At 42.1% G+C, this 18,586-nt stretch overlaps 1 protein-coding gene across 5 annotated transcripts in view; it reads right to left on the reverse strand.

The window, feature by feature from the left end:
- Window positions 1-2,989: 2,989 nt before the first annotated feature.
- SHTN1 (shootin 1) overlaps window positions 2,990-18,586 on the reverse strand; it is a 96,940-nt gene continuing 81,343 nt past the window's right edge. For all 5 annotated transcript variants that reach the window (XR_011997591.1, XM_072740196.1, XM_072740199.1 and 2 more), the window contains one exon: window positions 2,990-4,772. Coding sequence is in view for 4 of the 5 variants with exons in the window: in XM_072740196.1 (XP_072596297.1) it covers window positions 4,550-4,772 (223 nt within the window). In the remaining variant the exon portion in view is untranslated. The remainder of the gene's footprint in view (window positions 4,773-18,586) is intronic.

The raw sequence follows: 18,586 nt of genomic DNA on the forward strand, positions 1-18,586 counted from the left end.
TAGAATTTAGATTCTCTGTTTAAAGTTATCATCATTTGTTTTCCTCCAAAATTATAAAAATTGTTAGGTACTGACCTGTGGGAGAGTTGGCTGGGTTTAGATTTCTGATATATTCCCTAAGTTTTCACTAAGCACATTGAGAACTTTTCCTTTTGAAGAGTACCCATAGCGAAACTTAATGGCCTCATGGTAAAGCCAGGGCCTTACACTCAAAGCAATGATTTAAAATTGGCTCATGGCACATTCTCTCAGAGCAAGGGGCAGGAGGACTGGCTGGTATCTAAGTTGGGAGAACCATGTCTCAGTTTGTGGTTGCTAGTGCTTGTCCTGGTGCTTAAGCAACACATAATGAAGTTTGAGAAAGTGGAAGGAAAATTCTTTTTTTTTTTTTTTTAAGGGGGGTGGGGGAGGAGCAGAGGGCAGACAGACAGAATGTCAAGCAGGCTCCACACACAGCATGGAGCTGAACGTGGGGCTCGATCTCATGACCTTGAGATCATGACCTGAGCCAAAATCAAGAGTTGGATGCCTAACCGACTAAACCAACCACCCAGGAGCCTCTGGGAAATTCACTTTAAAGGCAGGCAGAGGGCAGCCCGGGTGGCTCAGGGGTTTAGCGCTGCCTTCAGCCCAGGGCATGATTCTGGAGTCCCAGGATCGAGTCCCACGTCAGGCTCCCTGCATGGAGCCTGCTTCTCCCTGTGCCTGTGTCTCTGCCTCTCTCTCCTCTCTGCGTATTCTCATGAATAAATAAATAAAATATTAAAAAAAAAAGGCAGGCAGAACATGACTGGTTGTTCACGTAGCCTTTGAACATGTATGTCCACATACAGATGAAATACGGGAGATCATCTGAGCGTCTGCTCTGGAACTAGAACACAAATGATAATTAAGCAAATGGAACCAGAGCAAAAATATACAAACTAAGTCAATAACTAAGTTAACCAAAGAGGTAATTTATTACCTCCACCAAGATAGAGCTCTCATTTCAGCACGGGGCACACGCCCCAACCACCATTTCTCCCCTCAAGGACTGGGGTCACCCATGGAGAGGCATCGAATTTCTAATAAAGTGATGAATACTGCTTCTACTTATATTTTTTCTCTCTCTCCATACGTGTATATTAATATATCAGAGATAAAAAACCTGTCATATACACTACATAGAACTTACTATCTATAAAAGAGGTAAGAGAGACTAGTCATATCCCATGGGAATCAATGCCAGCGGAAGTAGGGAACGTCAGTGCCAGGAAGAAAATCCAAACCAATCCAATCTGTTAAATATAAAGGCAGCTTGATGATCCTTCTAAGGTCAGTGATGATGACGCATGGTTGCCCGCCCCCCAACTTAATGCCAAAGAAGCTGGTGTTGTTCTGTGATGAAAGTAATTAAACACACAGAAAAATCATCCAGGAGTCTATAATGTGGACTACCACTGACCTCATGGACAACCTAAAGATGGTCTGGAAAGATAATGAACAATCATTTCTATCTGTACCATTCCATTTCCAAGCAAACACTGTTTGTTAACAAAGAAGGTAAGGAAAGAGGAATTACTGGTGAGTGGCCAGAGCCACAACACCTGTCCTTTCAACTCAGGCAACAAGGCTGGATGGGGACAGCCAGGCTGATGCTTGCCACCCAGCGTTTCCACAGGGCGGACCAGCTGCTGGAGTGCTGGGGGCTGAGGAGTGTGAGACCAGCCCAGGTACAAAAGGGTGTGGGAGTTTGCATTCAGTTCTTATTCTTTCGGAAAAGAAGGGAGACATCTTTCACAGCAAGAGCCCTTTTTGCCCCACTCTGGCAATAAAAATGCATCAGTATAGGGACACCTGGGTGACTCAGTGGTTGGGCATCTGCCTCTGGCTCACGACATGATCTGGGGGTCCTGGGATCGAGTCCCACGTTGGGCTCCCTGCATGGAGCCTGCTTCTCCCTCTGCCTGTGTCTCTGCATCTCTCTCTCTCTGTGTTAATGCAGTCTCTCATGAATAAATTAATAAAAATAATAAAATCTTTAAAAAATGCATCAGTATTAGTTCCAACTCTGTAGCAGATGAGACATAATTCTTTCTCCAAAACAGAAGAATAAGGTTTTTTTTTAAGATTTTATTTATTTATTCATGATAGACACAGAGAGAGAAGAGGGTGGGCAGAGACACAGGCAGAGGGAGAAGCAGGCTCCATGCAGGGAGCCTGATGTGGGACTTGATCCCAGGATTCCAGGATCATGCCCTGGGCCGAAGGCGGGCTCTAAACCGCTGAGCCACCCAGGGATCCCCTAAATACAGTTTTTAGAGAAAACAAAAACATAAAGATGGCAGTCCCTTTTGACTTAAAAATAGTATATATGTAGGTCATTTACAGTTTTGGGGGGCAAATAGCTAAGAACATACCCGGAAGCTAAGAGCACTAGTCTTCCTGTGTCTTTCCTTCCTGGACTGTGTGTTGACAACTGCACCCCAGCAGGGACAAAACCTCCTCCAGACTGATGTGAATACTGAAGGCAGAACAAGAGGAGGAAAAGCCTAGATCAAATACCTTCCTATCAAACTAACTGTCAAATGCTCTGTGATCACCTCGAGGTAAGGAAGCCACCTGGAGAAGACAAGAACACTTTCAAAGTTGCCTGGCCCAGCGAACACATCTCCCCCAGTGGTTACCTTCTTACCCTGGCAATGACAGTGTTTTTGTGGGTGCATCATCCTGTTGACATGTGTGGAGAAATACGGAGTGACGCGTCTGTGTGTCTTTATATCTCTGCGTGTACGTGAAACCCGCGCCAGCAGGCTCAGACAGAGGAAGGAAGGAGGGCACAAAGAAACACGGGATCAAGTTCAAGAGAAACCACCGTGCGGATTACTAAAAAATATGAAAGTGATCAATGCCGATGGGATTTTCTTATTAAAGAGTGACAAAAAAAAAAAAAAAAAAGAATGACAAGTTGAGAGAACTAAACCAAAAATGTCAATAACCACAGTTGACCTTTAGTGGGAAACTGTCAGTGCTTTTTAATAAGTGTGGTGAGGAGAGTTCAAATCACAGCATAACAGAACTGGCTTAAGGGTTAATGCAGTTTGCAGTTAGTATATCATCTAGCAGTATTATTCAATGAGGGAAGTTACAGTTGGAAAACATGACATTTTAATTCCCCGTGAGTAAACTGATCAGGAACTGTAAAATCATCACCGGAAGAACATGGACACAGTCAAGCATAACAAACCTACAGAAGGAGAATCATCTCCAGATTTAGGAAGTACATTGATTTACCTGCCTACCCGCCTCTTCAAGCCTATGCTTAGCACACGTGCAAAAATAAAACACAACTACCGCCATTATTACTATCATTTTCTTTTGCCCTTAGGTGAGAAACACCGGACAGCTACATGCTGAGCCACGCTAACAAAACTAAACCTTTCACTTTCTTTAATAGTAAAATTACCATTACTGAATCATTGTCATAAAAAATGCATTCAAGTACATTACCACTTATTTTAAATAAACACCAATTTTGAAACAATCAACTTGGAAAAGCTGTATAAGTTTTTTTTTTTCCTTTTTTAAAAATCCCTGATTACATTTCTATTTGTTCACTGTGGTAGGCTGAAACATTGTATTTTTAGAGACTAGCTACCACTTAATTTCTTTAAAAAAACAAAACAAAACAAACACAACAAACCTGTGTAATGTAGAACAGCAGTGAAGCAAGAAAATTGTGTGCTTGTCACTTCTCTTCACTGTACAGAAGAATTGTGATAAACCATGGTACTGGTGCCACTTAGTACATGAGGAAACACAATTAACTCCTAGCACAGAGCACATGGTTTACTAAGATAATACTCTATGAATTCCAAAGTTGGGATGCTCCTCTGCATTCAGGCCACTGGAGCATTCCCACTGGAGTCCTTGGGAGGCTTTGGACGTAGTCAATAGTGCATATTTCCCATCCCGTAGCTGACAATGTGTGCAATTAGCAGGGACTATGGGAGTACTGGTCTGATGCCTGCAGCTCCCGAATTTGAAGCTTAGCTCAGTACATCCTAGAAAGTAATCTGCACACCACAGTGCCTAACAGTTTCTATGCTACCGCAGTTTCTCTCTCAAAAGAAGATCAGACCTAAAACGGAAGCTTCTCTGGGGGCTTTTTAAATCGCCTTACATCGGTCAGTTTTGTCTATCCATTCATCCACCGCGCTGCAGCCTTCCAGCGTTACATTTGATTAGTGGTATGCACGTTACCTAAAAAGATAGACACCTGAATTTTTTGTAACCTTCTAAAAGAAGCTGCACTTAGTACAGTAATTCGAGAAAACATCTTATCCCTAGAAAGAAAGAAAAAAAAAACCCTACATGGGATGTGTATTTTGCTGAACAACTTACTTATGTTTATAGGTAAATTACTTACAAAAGTGACACCAGAAAAGGAACCTGTATCCGGCCCACGGTGACAAGAACAGAATGTCTTACGGCCCTTGCCAATGCACCAGAATTGATCGTGTACGCGTGGGAGAGAACTTGTACACACGTCAGCCTTCCGGGTTACGGATCAGCAGTGGGAGCTGTCTGTGTCTTTCATTTTGTCAGTGCTGTCTTCTTTGTCTCCTGGTTTAGTTTCGCCTCCGTCATCCTTGCGTTGAGTTGAATCTTTCTCAGTGACCTGGTCTTTGGTTTGGGGTTCGTGTGTGGAAACAGGATCTAACACTATAACGGGTCCAGCTTGCTGCTCACTGCCACAGTACTGGCTCTCGCATCCAGCGTTACTGAGAGGCCTGGAGGAAGGACAGTTACACAAAACAATAAAAAGCAGAGAGAGAAAAAATATTTGGCTTTCATATTCCTGGATTCAGACCAACAAAAAAAAAAAAAAAAAAAAAAACCCAAATGCTCTAAGTCTAATTAACATGCACAAAGTGGTCTTTGAGGTGCCAGCCATTAAAAGAAAAAGGAGCTATTAGATGACATTAGGAGCATGAGGCCAGAAGAAAGAAGGCGGAAAAAGTCAGAGCAATTAACTAGGGAAGTGTTAAAAAGCCAAATGCACCTACCTGCTTAATTACACACTCTTCTCAAGAAGTGCAAAGCTCCTGGGTGCCGTGTGCGGGCCTCCCCACTGCCTGCCGCCCAGACTCCTGACCCACCTTCACTTAGCCGGAAGGAACCATTACCACCACCACCACCCCCACCCCAAGCCCCTCGTGTCCCTGGGGACATCTGGCTGCAGACTAGCTCTGAGGAGGCTGGTGCTGAGGGAAGGAAGCCACCCCGTCACCAGGGACAGCTGGGAGCCGCGCCCGCCTCTGCCATTAGTGACAGGAAGAAATCTGGTCAGGCCCGGGGAGGGGTGAGCGAGGAACAACAGCAGATGGAAGAATCCAGAGAGTAAGCTAACATGCTAAGTGACCATAAACTTTTTCTAAAAAGGAGAATCACGTCTCTTGAGAAAGTTCCTAAGGAATTTCAGAGAGCAAGTTTCTTTTTTCCACAGCCACTTCCTCTCTTCCCTTCTACTCTGATGCAAGAGGCTACTGCTTCTCAAGCTACGTGACAGTTTCCTTGTAAAAACAGAGATGTCCACGTCTTCCCTTGTCATGTGTCAGGAAGTTAGGCTGTTCAGGCACCTACTCCTCACAGAAGTCACGGTCAGAGGCCACCATCTGAAGGTTCGGGGCTGCTGACCTGGGGCCTGAAGGCTGAAGGGTGTGTGATAGGCAGGACAGGGGCTCTTCAGACGTATTTGGTCTTCCTGGCAAATGCTAAGATGTAAAGCATGAACCAGCCCCCCCTCATTCCACCTCTGGACATCAGGACATACACTGGCGAGCCCACTGCTCGACCCGCCCTTTGTAGGACTTGATGCTACTGTTCCCTGACCCCTGGAGCAGGCCGGAACCGCCAGCTAGACACTCCCTTACCACCTGCTACTTCTCCCTGGTTGGACTCCCCACAGTCATAATGAAATACCGTGTAATTAGCTGTTTAACGCCTGTCTCTTCAAATAGAACGTAAGCATCCACGAAACAGGGACTGTTTAGCTTTGTTCACACTTCTACCCCGTACCTAGCACGGATCCACTTGTGGCGTAAATGAGTGAATACTAATAAAGTGAGAAAGGCTCAGAAACCCAGGCTTTGGTGTGAATAGGTCTGGAGATCTCTCTTATACAACAAAAAAACAGCAGAACAAATGCTCAACTACTGAGAAAAAGCAGCCTGCACGATCCAGCGACAGGTACAAAGAGCTCAAACCCCACAACCAGGGTCTTACCACTTTCTGACCAGCACTATGAAATCTGTCAAATGCATGGAAACCTTACTCCCTCTGGCTATCCGGTTATACGGTCACTTGTCGATGATGACCAGGTCACACACACACAGCTGTCTTCTGTGGCAGTGGTGAAACCACTGGGATGACCAGGAACCTGAGAAGGAGGCCATGCTGCAGGGAAGACAGATTCTTTTGTTTTTGCCTTGACTCACCAATGCCCCTGTCATTAGAAAACACCATGACACTTTCCTGTCAACCTTGGCCAAAGATCCACTTCTCAAGCTGGCTGTGGCTATGCTCTGGGAATCAACAGGGGATGTGCTTTCCCCAGCAGTACCTGGTTTGACATTCTCTGACCCAGGCAATACCTGGAAGACTGTGTCCACTGGGGCACAGGTAGAGGAGCGGAACCCTGTGAGATATCCTTGGGCTCAATGATCCAAATTAGATGTCAGGCCAGGGAGAGAACTAGGCAGGAAGTCTAGAAAAGCCTGTCGCCTCCGTGTCTGATGCTGGGCCCGAAGCCTGCAGTTCTGGCAAGGAACTGGACGATGGGCGAAGAGTGACCAGAGACTGAAGACAAACCAGAGGTGCATCTGTCCTTTACAGTTTCCAATCGACACGATGCAGACAACCTGCAGGATACACCAGAGCCTTCTACAGGCAACTACACACATACTTGGTCTAAAATTTGGAAAAGCTGAAGGAGGAGCTGGGGAGGCGAGGTGTGGAGCTGGAAAAACTGTGGGCCAGCTGCTATCACATGCCAGCTAGGTGACACCTCATATGAACTGTAGGAGCACCTGCCCTAGATGGACCTTTGGAGCCTTCGAGACAAAACAAAAGAGAAATAACTACTGTCACCTCTTCATCCAAAATCTCATGCAAAGTTTTCTTGTGGTCAAACCTAACCTGGAAACAAAGGGGCAAGGGAATTCCAGGAAATGAAGAGCCTGCCTAGCTAGGCCGTTCCAGTCAAAGCCACAGTAGTCTGCAGGCCGGTCACCCGTCTGGCTCTGCCGTCTTGGTTCAGAGCCCACCTCTGCTCTAAGCATGCAAAGGAAGCCTCACCTCATTCTAGGGGAGCAACTTCCATCAGCTCACACTGACCTTCATCACTTCTGCAGAACTACCCCGGTGGTATGTCTGCAAGTCAAGGAGTGATGAACACATCCTTAAAAAGCTTTCTGCATCAACTGGAGGTGAAAACTTCCAGGAAGTGCTCTCAGGGCACAGGTACAAAAACAAAACAAAACAAACAAACAAAAAAAAACAACTGGATGCCGACTGAACTGAAAACTCAGAAGTCTTGTCTGGTCAGGATGAAACTGGCCTGGAATTATCTCAGTCCAAAGAATTGCTCTTCTCGCCTGAAGTAAGTTTCTCAACTGCAGCTTAATCTATCATTAAGTCACCTGTAGGCTACAGTTTGAGAATTCCTTTATTGATTATTGCTGAACTTGGCACAGTGGGCAGTTTCTCTGAATCTCTGTGTTGAGAGTCAGAGTAACTGATTTCTCCAGGATAATGACCACTGACTTGGAATCCCGATGGGTTAAAGCTAAAAGGGGTTATGGCAATCATCGAGTCCAACTGGTCCCTTTGGAGGGAAGAATCTGGCCTAAATCATATGTAGCCCGTCAGCGGCAGAGCTAGGAGAATTAGGAGCCAACTCCCTTTTTCTGCCTTCTTTCATGGTGCCATGCTGCTTATTCAAGGGGTCTTCTAGAAATAGGATAATGATGCCACAGGTTATTTTTGGCATGTTTACTTGTTTCTTTCTTTCTAACTCCGTTTTCAGGTGCATCTTTTAGAGTCTGTCCCTTCAAGCTATCGCTTGCTGTTCTTCCCTTTGTGACTGGTAGCTCCTCTGGATTTGACACATTAGACCTATTCCTGGTTCCCATGGGGAGCTACCTAGAACTCCTTCTGGAACGAGGGCCCTTCCTCTGCTCATTCTCACGCCATCCCCATCTCATGGGAAGAGCCAGAGAGTGCCATCAGTGATGGTGCCAAGAACCCAGGCTCTTGCTCCAGGCAGCCACAGTGGCAGGTTCCAGGTTAGAGCTTCCCCCCGCCCAAGGTAAAGTCGCGGGTGCTGAAATGTTAACAGTCCAGTAGGAATTGCAGTATACTACCATTTTGTTCAATTTTTCTGCTTTAATTCTTCATCTAAGAGCAGTGACCACAAATAAGGAATTAATATTTAGTACTCAAGAAAAACATGGCAGTTCCTCTCCTGTATGCTACAAAATCTCCAAGTAAAACTTCAATTTTATAGGCGCTATAAAGGCTAAGATCACGTGGCATTCAGGTTGAAAGGCACTACCGACTTGAACTAGCCCAACCTTTCCATTTGTCAGATGAAGACACTGAAGAACAGGGAGTCAAATGATCTGCCCAAGGGCACACAACTTGTGAGTACCAGACACAGGACTAAAAATCTTAGAATCTGGATTTCCTGTCTGGTATATATATATATATATTTTCCCTATCACAACATACTGGTAGTCATTTATGATCCATTCCAAATATTTTCATGGATCACTTTAGACGGTTTGCTCAAGAGCTTTTTCAAGACAAAAAAACCGAAAAGCAAAATAAAAGCTAAGAGACAATGTAGCAATCTGTGCCACTTTACGAAGCCAGATGTCCAAGTGCAACTCGGGCGCCCTTTTAGAAAGCAGCTTCCCCAACTGCCAGAGAGCCAGAGTGCGGGGCTTGGGCATGGGGGGCCACTTGCTGGTCGGAGGAAGGACCTGACTCCAAAGCACAGTGGTACCGGAGGAACCCGAACAACTGTAAACAGCACTGCCAAAGCTGAACTTTCATAAAGGGACTCCGTGATTTCTCAGACTGTGTTACAAGAGACGAAAGAGCAGCATTCTAATTTTTAAAAAGCACATCATTGTTTGCATTCAATGAAACTCCTTTCAAAATCAACTTTCCACATTCCAATTATATTCAACAACATTCTAGCTAACATTTCGGCTGCAATTCAAATTAACTAATGCCCAAAAGAGCCCTAATAGACGTGGTTCTGAGCTCAATTGAATACAATCAAAGCTCATGAAATGAAGGGGGAAATGCTTATTTCATGCAAATTCTGCATATCACTCAAGCTTAATTTTACTGATAATATAAAGGTGGGACATTTTGAACATTACAGTGAATGAAACTTTTAAGCGGTGAGAGTTATTTTATAAAATGCTACCTCTGAAAAGCTGATTGCCAAACAGTATAAAAATGGTTTGAGGCATAAATGCCAAGTTCATTTCTACTTCACTTCTGAGGTAACTATCTTTCAAATCGCAACAGCTGGACTATTTAACACAATCTGGTGAATCAAAGTATAGTTCTTCTCTGGTCTCCCAGTGGGACGTCTGCATTAGTCGGTGGCAGCCATCCAACAAATGACGCACAGCCGGACGGTCTGAACTCTGTTTCATTTACAATAAAAATGAATAAAGCTGCAATCATATTTACCACCCTCCAAGGACAGAAAACGGAAAGATTTAAATTTGTCTTTATAAAGTAGTTTCCTGGGAAAACTCCAAAGAGGAAGTCAGTTTTATATTTTCCCCTTGTGTAAAAATAAGAAGTCTTACTTTGTTTTCGAAGCCCTTTATACAGTTGCTCGGGCAGTGAACAGGAGCGGCTTTACAGCAGAGGTAGTGTTTATTGTTTTTCTCAGACACCCTCTTTTTCAGGAGATTTGAATACACTTGTCCCCAACCGCCCGGAATAGTTTCAGATATAAGGTGAAGCTGTCTGTGTGATCACCAATTTTAATACTTTCAAATATAATGAAAGTAGGGCAAGGCTCAATTCTCTGGGCCTTGTGCACTTTTCAAAACTCCGTGTTAGCTCAAAGAACAGTTTCTCAATTTGGGTCAGCTTCTATCTGATGGAAAAAAAAAAAAAAAACAGATACAATTTTAAAGTATGGGGCAAAAAAAAAAAAAAAAATCATTCAACAACAGGATTGCACTGTGGTTTGAAAATCTGACATCAGCTATCAGATGCTGATCTGCCCTGAAGATTAACAAGAATTCCTTCTTAACAGAAGTAACAATGGCTGGGCACAGACGTCTGTGTCCACACGGAGCTGTACTTTCTTTAGTGGAATAAGGGGAGCACGGGGATGTCGGGGCACTGGTTCCATCCCAGACTGTGGGTGTGCCCCCCAAAACTCATCCCACTTCCTTGGATCCTAATGTGCGTTGGACTGGACCATGGACATTCATGGGTCCCGAAATACCCTGGGGCCCAGGGAGGCTCAGGAACCCGGGGCTGTGCTCACCAGCAAAATCAACACCCTTGAAAGACTGATTTCAGCTCAGGCAAAGATTCTGAAATGTGTGTGATACTTTTCTGGGGCTACTTTTTAAGCTTTTTGTAATTTTCCACAACTTTAAGTCACCATGAGAAATCCACTTCAGATCCCAGCTATTAAAGTGAATGTTATTTAAAAGAAGTATTTTAAGAGACATAGTCTTCTACAATATTTACTACGTCTGTACCACTGGCTCCTCAAAAAAGCCGCCAGGCATAAAATGTATGCAATTTTAGGTTTTGAGAACAATATTTATATTTTTTAAGATACTTTTCCTTAAATTTATTTCATTATGTATTTTAAACTCTCTTTTCAGATGGGAAGTCACGAAGAATTCCGTGTTGTCACTTTTCATACGGTTATAGGACAAAGTATATTTCAAATGAAATGTGTTCATTGGGTTCCAGAAGTTAAGTCAATTTATTCTTAGATCTGAAATTGCATTTAAGTTTTCGCCGGCTACTTCTGTTTGAATAAATTAAAAACAGCCCCTTGGCACCACCAACCACAAATAAAAAGCAACACCAACACTGTAGAAACTATTGAAAGATGCTTTAAAAAAAAAAAAAATTGTGAAGTACCGAAGGCAATTTGGTTCTCCCTGCAGAAATGATGCATTTTATGCTAAGTCTCTTAAAATCATAGGTGTTCGCAACTGGAGGCAAATGTTAGGAGGCAATTAAATCTTTGAGAGAACTGAGAGTGACTCAGTAGCATTTTAACAGTCTTTCTGAGGTCTACTCAACAGAATTTTAACACTAGATGTCATACAGCCTCAACAATTAACCTGGGAGAAGTTGTTGACTGTCCTGGTGACTCAGAACACTTGTAAGACAATACTGATGGGGGACCTCTCGCTGGTCCACGGAGGACTCCTGGGGCGGGGTGGGGGGAGGAAGAAAAGAAGAAGTGAGGGGATCTCAACTTCCAGAACATCCAGTTGTTCTGCTAATTTTGTTGTTAAGACTTAATTATCCATGTACAGGCACACAAGGAGGTCCTTTGTCGCGGTGCTTTGCCGAGCAGAGCCGCTTCCTGCAGTGTCACTACACAATCCGACAGAACTAAGATTACAGTTGAGGGCACAGCAAATCCTTTAATTGTGTAAGAGCATCAGATTAAGCAGTAACTTCCATGTGGTTCATTCTGCTGGCTAGTAGTCTCTTCTCAGAAGCAAATGTTGACTAAGTACAGGGAAGGGGCCCTCCACGCTCCCCTCCACGCCATGCATGCACACACGTACGCACATACACACACACGTACACACACAGGGAGAGAGAAGAGAAGAGGAGAGGAGAGGAGGGGAGGAGGCAATGGTGTGGGACGAAAGAACGGGAAGAAAATCTACCCTTTCCACCACAGGGACTGAAAGAACTCTATTTTCCATTTGAACAAAATGTTGACCCAAACCTCTCTCAAGGAGTAAGTATGTGACCAACCAAATTGATGTCCAGCTGAGATCAACGTTTGAGAGAAGAATTTTATGCCAAGTTTCTCTAAAAGTAAGTTAAGAATTTCAATTTCTATTTGGTAATGTATTTCAAAAGCTCCAATTCTCCGGCTCCAATCCAAAAAAAGGGCAGTACTTTTCAATTTCATTTTTCTACATGAATTTTGTACTGGAAATAATGACATAAAACTGAGAGACCAGTTAGAGGTCAAATGATGATAAAAATCAATCTTACTTTTAATTCAGAACCTGAAAGGCAATTAGGTTTTTTCTTTCATAGAAATGGTTGACTGATCACACTAACCAAGAGACATCTAAAATTTATCTTTTATCAACTACCCTCTGCTATTCAGTTAATGGCTCAAACAAGATGAACTTTTATAAAAATAAATCTATGTGGGGACAAAAGACATGTGTATTTAGAGACACCACAGATCTAGAAATTAAATGCAAATTATAATCAAAATGGTTTCATTGGAAATGGACATTTTTTCTATTGAAATTGAATTCTGGTTATTGCTACATAGGCTTTTTTTTTTTTTTTAATTCTTATAGGGCACAGTGTGGCCTGTTTTGACCTCCCAAACAAACAAACAAACAAAGGCAAGCTAGCTGTCTGTCTCATGGCTAAAAAGTAGAAGAGTCTGATAAAGCTTAGAGTTGTGGGGAGATCTGAGGTTGAAAAAAAGCATGAGTGAGAAGAGCATTAACTGGAAGAGTCTCTGGTAACTGTGGCTTTAACAGTACCTCTGAGAATGAGGGCCAAGGGATGAAGACCCAGCTATGAAATCACTGCGAAGTACACCAATGGCAATGGAACTGGAGTCTACTTTCACACGGGTGCCCCACCTTGAAGCAAGGTGTTGTAGAAGTAACTAGATGAAACGAACAATCATCTTTGAGCCTGACAGCATTGTCTGATTGACTTAGGAGAGTCAACCTCCTGAAAGTGATTAATAGGAAAAGTACACATGGATGAATAAAAGCTCAATACGGATGAATAGGGCCACCTGTACATGATACTCTTCAGAGAAAGAGAAGCGAGACAGCATGAGCACAAGATCTCACCTTGGGCCTCTGCCTGACTGTGATGCCGGACTCTTCTAAAATCTGCTCACCTCTTTCTCCATACTGAAGCCCCACTTGTCCTGCCTGTCTTTACAACAGAGAGGTCCTAAAAATATGAAGACCGATGGACACATAAGCACAAACTCAAAGGAGCTAAGAGGAAACTGACCAAAGACGGAGAATTCTCAAAAAGGCTATAGAATGTATGTTCTGGATTCACTGGATTCACAGTGATTCACCTTTGTGTTACCACATTATGTTACTATTTAGTAAAGCACCTTTTACTCAATGATTAGTCAGATATTTTCAAGATTTTTGACTTCTGGGGAATTAATTATTCTTTTTTTAAAGAAAGATTTTGTTTATTTGAGAAGGAGAGTGAGAGAGCATGAGCAGGGGGAGAGTTAGAGAGAAAAGCAGACTCCCTGCCGAGCAGGGAGCTCCATGCCGGGCTCCATCCCAAAACCCTGGGATCATGGCCTGAGCTGAAGGCAGACACTTAACTGACTGAGCCACCCAGGTGCCCTGAAATAAATTATTCTTCAAAATGTTTGAAAATGTCAAAAAATAAAAAATGAGTAAATGAAATTTATGCCACAGACTCTAAAGTCACTTAGGCTGGTTTTGGATAAATTTGCAAAATTTATGAAACCGGCCTTTTACTGGACATTTGACATAAAAAACATTAAAATGATTTCTTTTTTGACTACTCTTTAAGTCTTTGTGCTAATTCAGATTGGCTCCTCTTTTCAGAACTGTTTTACTGGCTAACACTTTCTTCCCTTGGCAAGAGATACTGCCTCAGGCAAATAGATGAACTACTGGTAAGTGCGCAGGGGCAGAGGAGCAGGATGTGTGTGTTGGGGGGGGGGGGCGGAATGGAGGGATTTAACTGCAGCATCACTGCTTCAAATAGAAGACAATCTCTTGATCGCTTTCTTCCCTCCATTCCTCAAGCTCTTCATACGCTCAATTCAGTATGCTACAGTTCAGAAGCATGGGCTCTGGAGGTAGAATGAAACAGGCGCAAATGAAATCTGACCCAATTCTCAATGAGGAACAGAATTTGGGGCCAAGAGTTTGCCTCACCGAGCCTCAGTTTTCACATCTGTAAAATGGAGATGTGCCCAATCTGTACACTTAGAAGAATTAAAATTACACATGAACATACAGGCCTTAATAAATGTTAGCAAAATACAGTAACAACAGCAAAACATCATGGAAGTGAATTCCAAAGTCCAGAACCTCCAAAGTGGAAACTGGTGCCATTACCTATCACCTCATCTATAATCAACATATATATCCTGAAAAAAAAAAAACCATATATATCCTGCCTGGAGAAATTAAAGTACTTCTCTTGGACAGATTATTATAATATGAATACATACTAACACCTATGTTATGAAGAATAACAAAGAATATTAACTTAAAAAAAAGAGAAAAAGCACATACAATGGAATGTTGTAGGCTTTTCCCCCACAAAATGTTTTCCCGGTTTCCTTCAACCTTTATCAATCAAGAACACCAGACTCCTACATTCTATTAATAACAGAGCTAACATGTTTCAGGGACTTCACACAGGTTTAGGACAGAAGACAACTTCACCCATGTCTAGGCATATTGTGTCACATTAAAAAAAAATATGTATCTGCAATTGTGACAAACTGATGGTTATTTCTAAAAACTGAATTCCCTTTTAAAAGCCAAAGTCATTTGGAAATATATATTGAATGTACAGTGGAGATTAAAATGGGCCATATCATTCTTCACCAAAATAAATAGTGGGACACGGGGTGCTCCTGGGTAGCTCAGTAGGTTAAGCGTCTGACTTCAGCTCAGGTCATGATCTCAGGGTCCTGGGATGGAGCTCTGCATGGGGCTCACTACTCAGCAGGGAATCTGCTTCTCCCTCTCCCTCCTGTTCTGCCCCTCTCCCTGCTTGTGTGTGCGCAAGCGCATGCATGGGTTCACGCGCACTCTCTCTAACGTAAATAAATTCCTTAGAAACAAACAAACACTAGTACTAACTCCCCTCTAGGGCCAGCTGTCCAATTTGTCTCCAGTATGATCACATATCTCTAATCTAGGCAGGCCTGAAAGCATTTGGAACAACAGGGACAGGGCTAGAGTGAGTATCCTGACCCCCAGGAGTACTTTTCTGAAGGATAACAATCATTTTGATTTATAAATTCAGGTAATGTAGTTTTAAAATTATTTTACATTCTTGGGTTAGTGTGTGTTGGTCAATCTGCATTGAGAGACATGTCGCAAGCAGAAAATATGTGCTTGCCTGTTGTTGCTTATCTTAACTGTGAACATCTTTACTAAGCAACCACATTTATGAGGAATTACTGAGGCAATTCCAGAGCTGGGGGGGGGGGGCGCTTTGGAGAGTACTTAACCTACTTGCCTCAATTTCAGGTAAGAAAAATCACAACAAAAAGAAAACATAACAGAGAGGTTGCATGACCTTCCCAAGGAAACCTGGCCCCACCAGTAACACAGGTGTCTGGTGTCTAAGCTTTGAACTTAGCTCTGGTCCTGGATGATGCAGCAATGGCCTTGCATTCCATTTTAATGTAAGATGGCAAAGGAATTTACTGAAGTACTTTTTATATATTATATAACTCACATGAGAACTCTACGAGATAGGTGTTATCACCCTCATTTTACACATAAGGAAACAGAATCCTGGGCTCAATCACTTGCCTAACGTCATAATGTACAAATGGCAAATCCAAGATCAGGACTCTAGTTCATCTGGTGTAGAGAAAGGTCCAGTTCCAGCCACAACCTCATGCTGCTTGCTGCCGCCTCATGCACACACGGAAAGGCACAGGCTTTGAAAGCTGATTATACTGTTTCCCTGCTACACTGCTCCCCAGTCTACAGGCTTTTACAGATGAAAACACGAATCATCCTTGTCTTTCTGACCCCATGCAAGCAACACTCAGCCTGTTTCCAGGTATTATAGCTTTCTGAAAGTCATAAAATAGCTATCTTTAAAAAAAAAAAATCTGTTATTTGGAAGTTTCTCTATTTGACATTGACCATCCCACCCATGGATTAGCTTGGATCAATGAGTCTTACTATATTTTAACATGGTCAGATTTTTACTCTCAATCAATAGGAAAGAGCATGAAAGCAAAATCAGGTTTGTTGAGTGGTTGGTTATATCATGTTATGTATGTATGTTTGCTTTATTTATTTATTTCCTTATCTATCTTGGCCAACACTTCACCCCTCATAGCATAAAGGAAGACTACTATTATCATTCCTGTTGGAATTATAACTGATCAGAATTAATGAAATTCAAATTCACCATCAGATTTAAGATATTATTACTAGATAATATATACTTATTAGAAATAATTAACAGGACACAAATATTTCTAAGGCTATTATTAAAATAGAAATAATTAGGCTTCCCAAAGTCTTGATTATCTTTTCCTTTCTTTTTCTCCTTTTTCCTTAAAAAATAAAACGCTTGGTTTACTTAGGCTGATGACAAGAATGTTAATTTTAATTAATCCTTACAATTAAGTATTAAAGAGATTCCTTGCTATCTCCTGAGTCCCTAGGAAATAAATCCATATATCTCTGGCTCTATAATTTACCAGACTGGAGTTACTCAATTACTTAGAATATATACATATGCTGATTTTAGGAATTTATTAAAAGGAAAAAACTTTCCAGGAATAGGTTGGTGTTAATAATTTTCTAACTAAGTGAAGATCTTACACATAAAACACCTTTGTTTCTACTCTTTTGAAACCTTTCTTAGTAGGTTTCCAATCTTTCTTGTCCACCTGAGGCCATACAAGTGAGCATAGCTGAATCTTTCCTTTAAAATTGGGTATACTATTGTCTCTGATACTTTTATCTTGTGTAGGTACAAAGATGCAGAAGTTACATAAAACTGAACTGACTGGAAATGACCCCTAAGCATTTAAAAAAAAAAAAAAAGATATTAAAACAAAGAAGCCAACCACAGGACACACAAAAACCTCCAATATTTTACTTGCGAACGTGTGAGACTTTTGAATAACAGGGGAAATGCTGGCTGAGTATTCTAGTTGACATTCTGCTGCTTAAGTGCTACTAAAAATGTACTCATCGTTCATTTATTCAAGTATTTACAAAATTTCCAGGATTTTCCTAGATGTTTGAAATACACCAGCGGGCAGACAAAAACAAAAACAAAAACAAAAACAAAACTCCTACTCCTCCTGGTGGAGCTTACATTCTAGCAGGGAAAGAATGGAGGAGGGTGAGGAGAATCAGTTTAGAGGAAGAAGAATTACACTTTTAAATTGGGTGGTCAGTGTAGGCCTTATGGAAAAGATGACATCTGAGAGCAAAGAAATGACGGAGAAAAGTCAGGTGACCACTGGGCAAGGACACATGTGGCAGAGGGGATAGCAAAAGTAAAAAGGTAGGGTGGAATGATACCTGGTCAGAGAGGCCAAAGTAGGAAGGGAGGCAGGGGGGCGGTGGGGCAGGGTGGTAGGGACGGGGGTGTGCATGTGTGTACGTATGCATTTGTGTGTGTGTGAGAGAGGGAGAAAGAGAGAGAACGAACATATGTACTAGAGGGTACTGTGACTGTAATCTTCCCTTGACCTTGATTCCCCGTCAAGAGCCAAAAATGTCACTAGGCTGAAATATCGTGGTGGTGCAGCCACAGATCAAAACAAAGATGCAATTATTATCATAGAGACAGTTTTAAAAAACAAAGATAACATTTTGCTTTTCGACTGCTGATCTGATTTCCAAGTGCTCTGACAATCCAGGTCTATGAGATAACACAATGTAGTTGCCTCTACCTTCTGGCTAGTATAACAGAGCAAATTTCTCAGTCAGAGCCAGCCAGAAAACAGCCTCCAAAATAACCCTTCTCATTCCTGGCAGCTAGACCAGTTTTCAAGGAATCCTGATAAATCACATGAGGTTTTACTTTTAAAGCTTACACGTAACTACGTTAACTTCTTTTACTCAGTAAAAAACTAGGATTAAACATAAATGAACAAAATGTACGAGAATTCTGTGTGTGCCTGTCTGGGAAGTGAATAATTACCAGGTACGTACACAAAATACTGGGATTCATTTGGATAGTCTAATTATACTTAAGAAACAGATTTTCCAGAAAGGTACTCTGCTTTGCTAAATGACTGTCAATATGAAAATACATGGCATTAGTTATTTCAGCTAAAGAATGTCAAGAACTGAATAATCAAGCATTGGGTTACAAAGTTTAAAAGTTAATACAGCAGCACAGAGTATTTGTATTAGTGCTTTAAGTAGCTAAATTAAATTGAAATGTGTCTCTTAAGCAGTCATTGAACAAGCAAGATGAGAAATAAATTGAGCTTCACTTAGGCCTTTATGGCATCTAACAACTGTGTCTGTCAACACACGGATCCTTTTCACTGTCAATTCAACACACATTTTGCAGACCTTGGGCC

This window comes from Vulpes vulpes, chromosome 15 (assembly GCF_048418805.1).
Source record: "Vulpes vulpes isolate BD-2025 chromosome 15, VulVul3, whole genome shotgun sequence".
Classification (NCBI taxonomy): Eukaryota; Metazoa; Chordata; class Mammalia; order Carnivora; family Canidae; genus Vulpes; species Vulpes vulpes.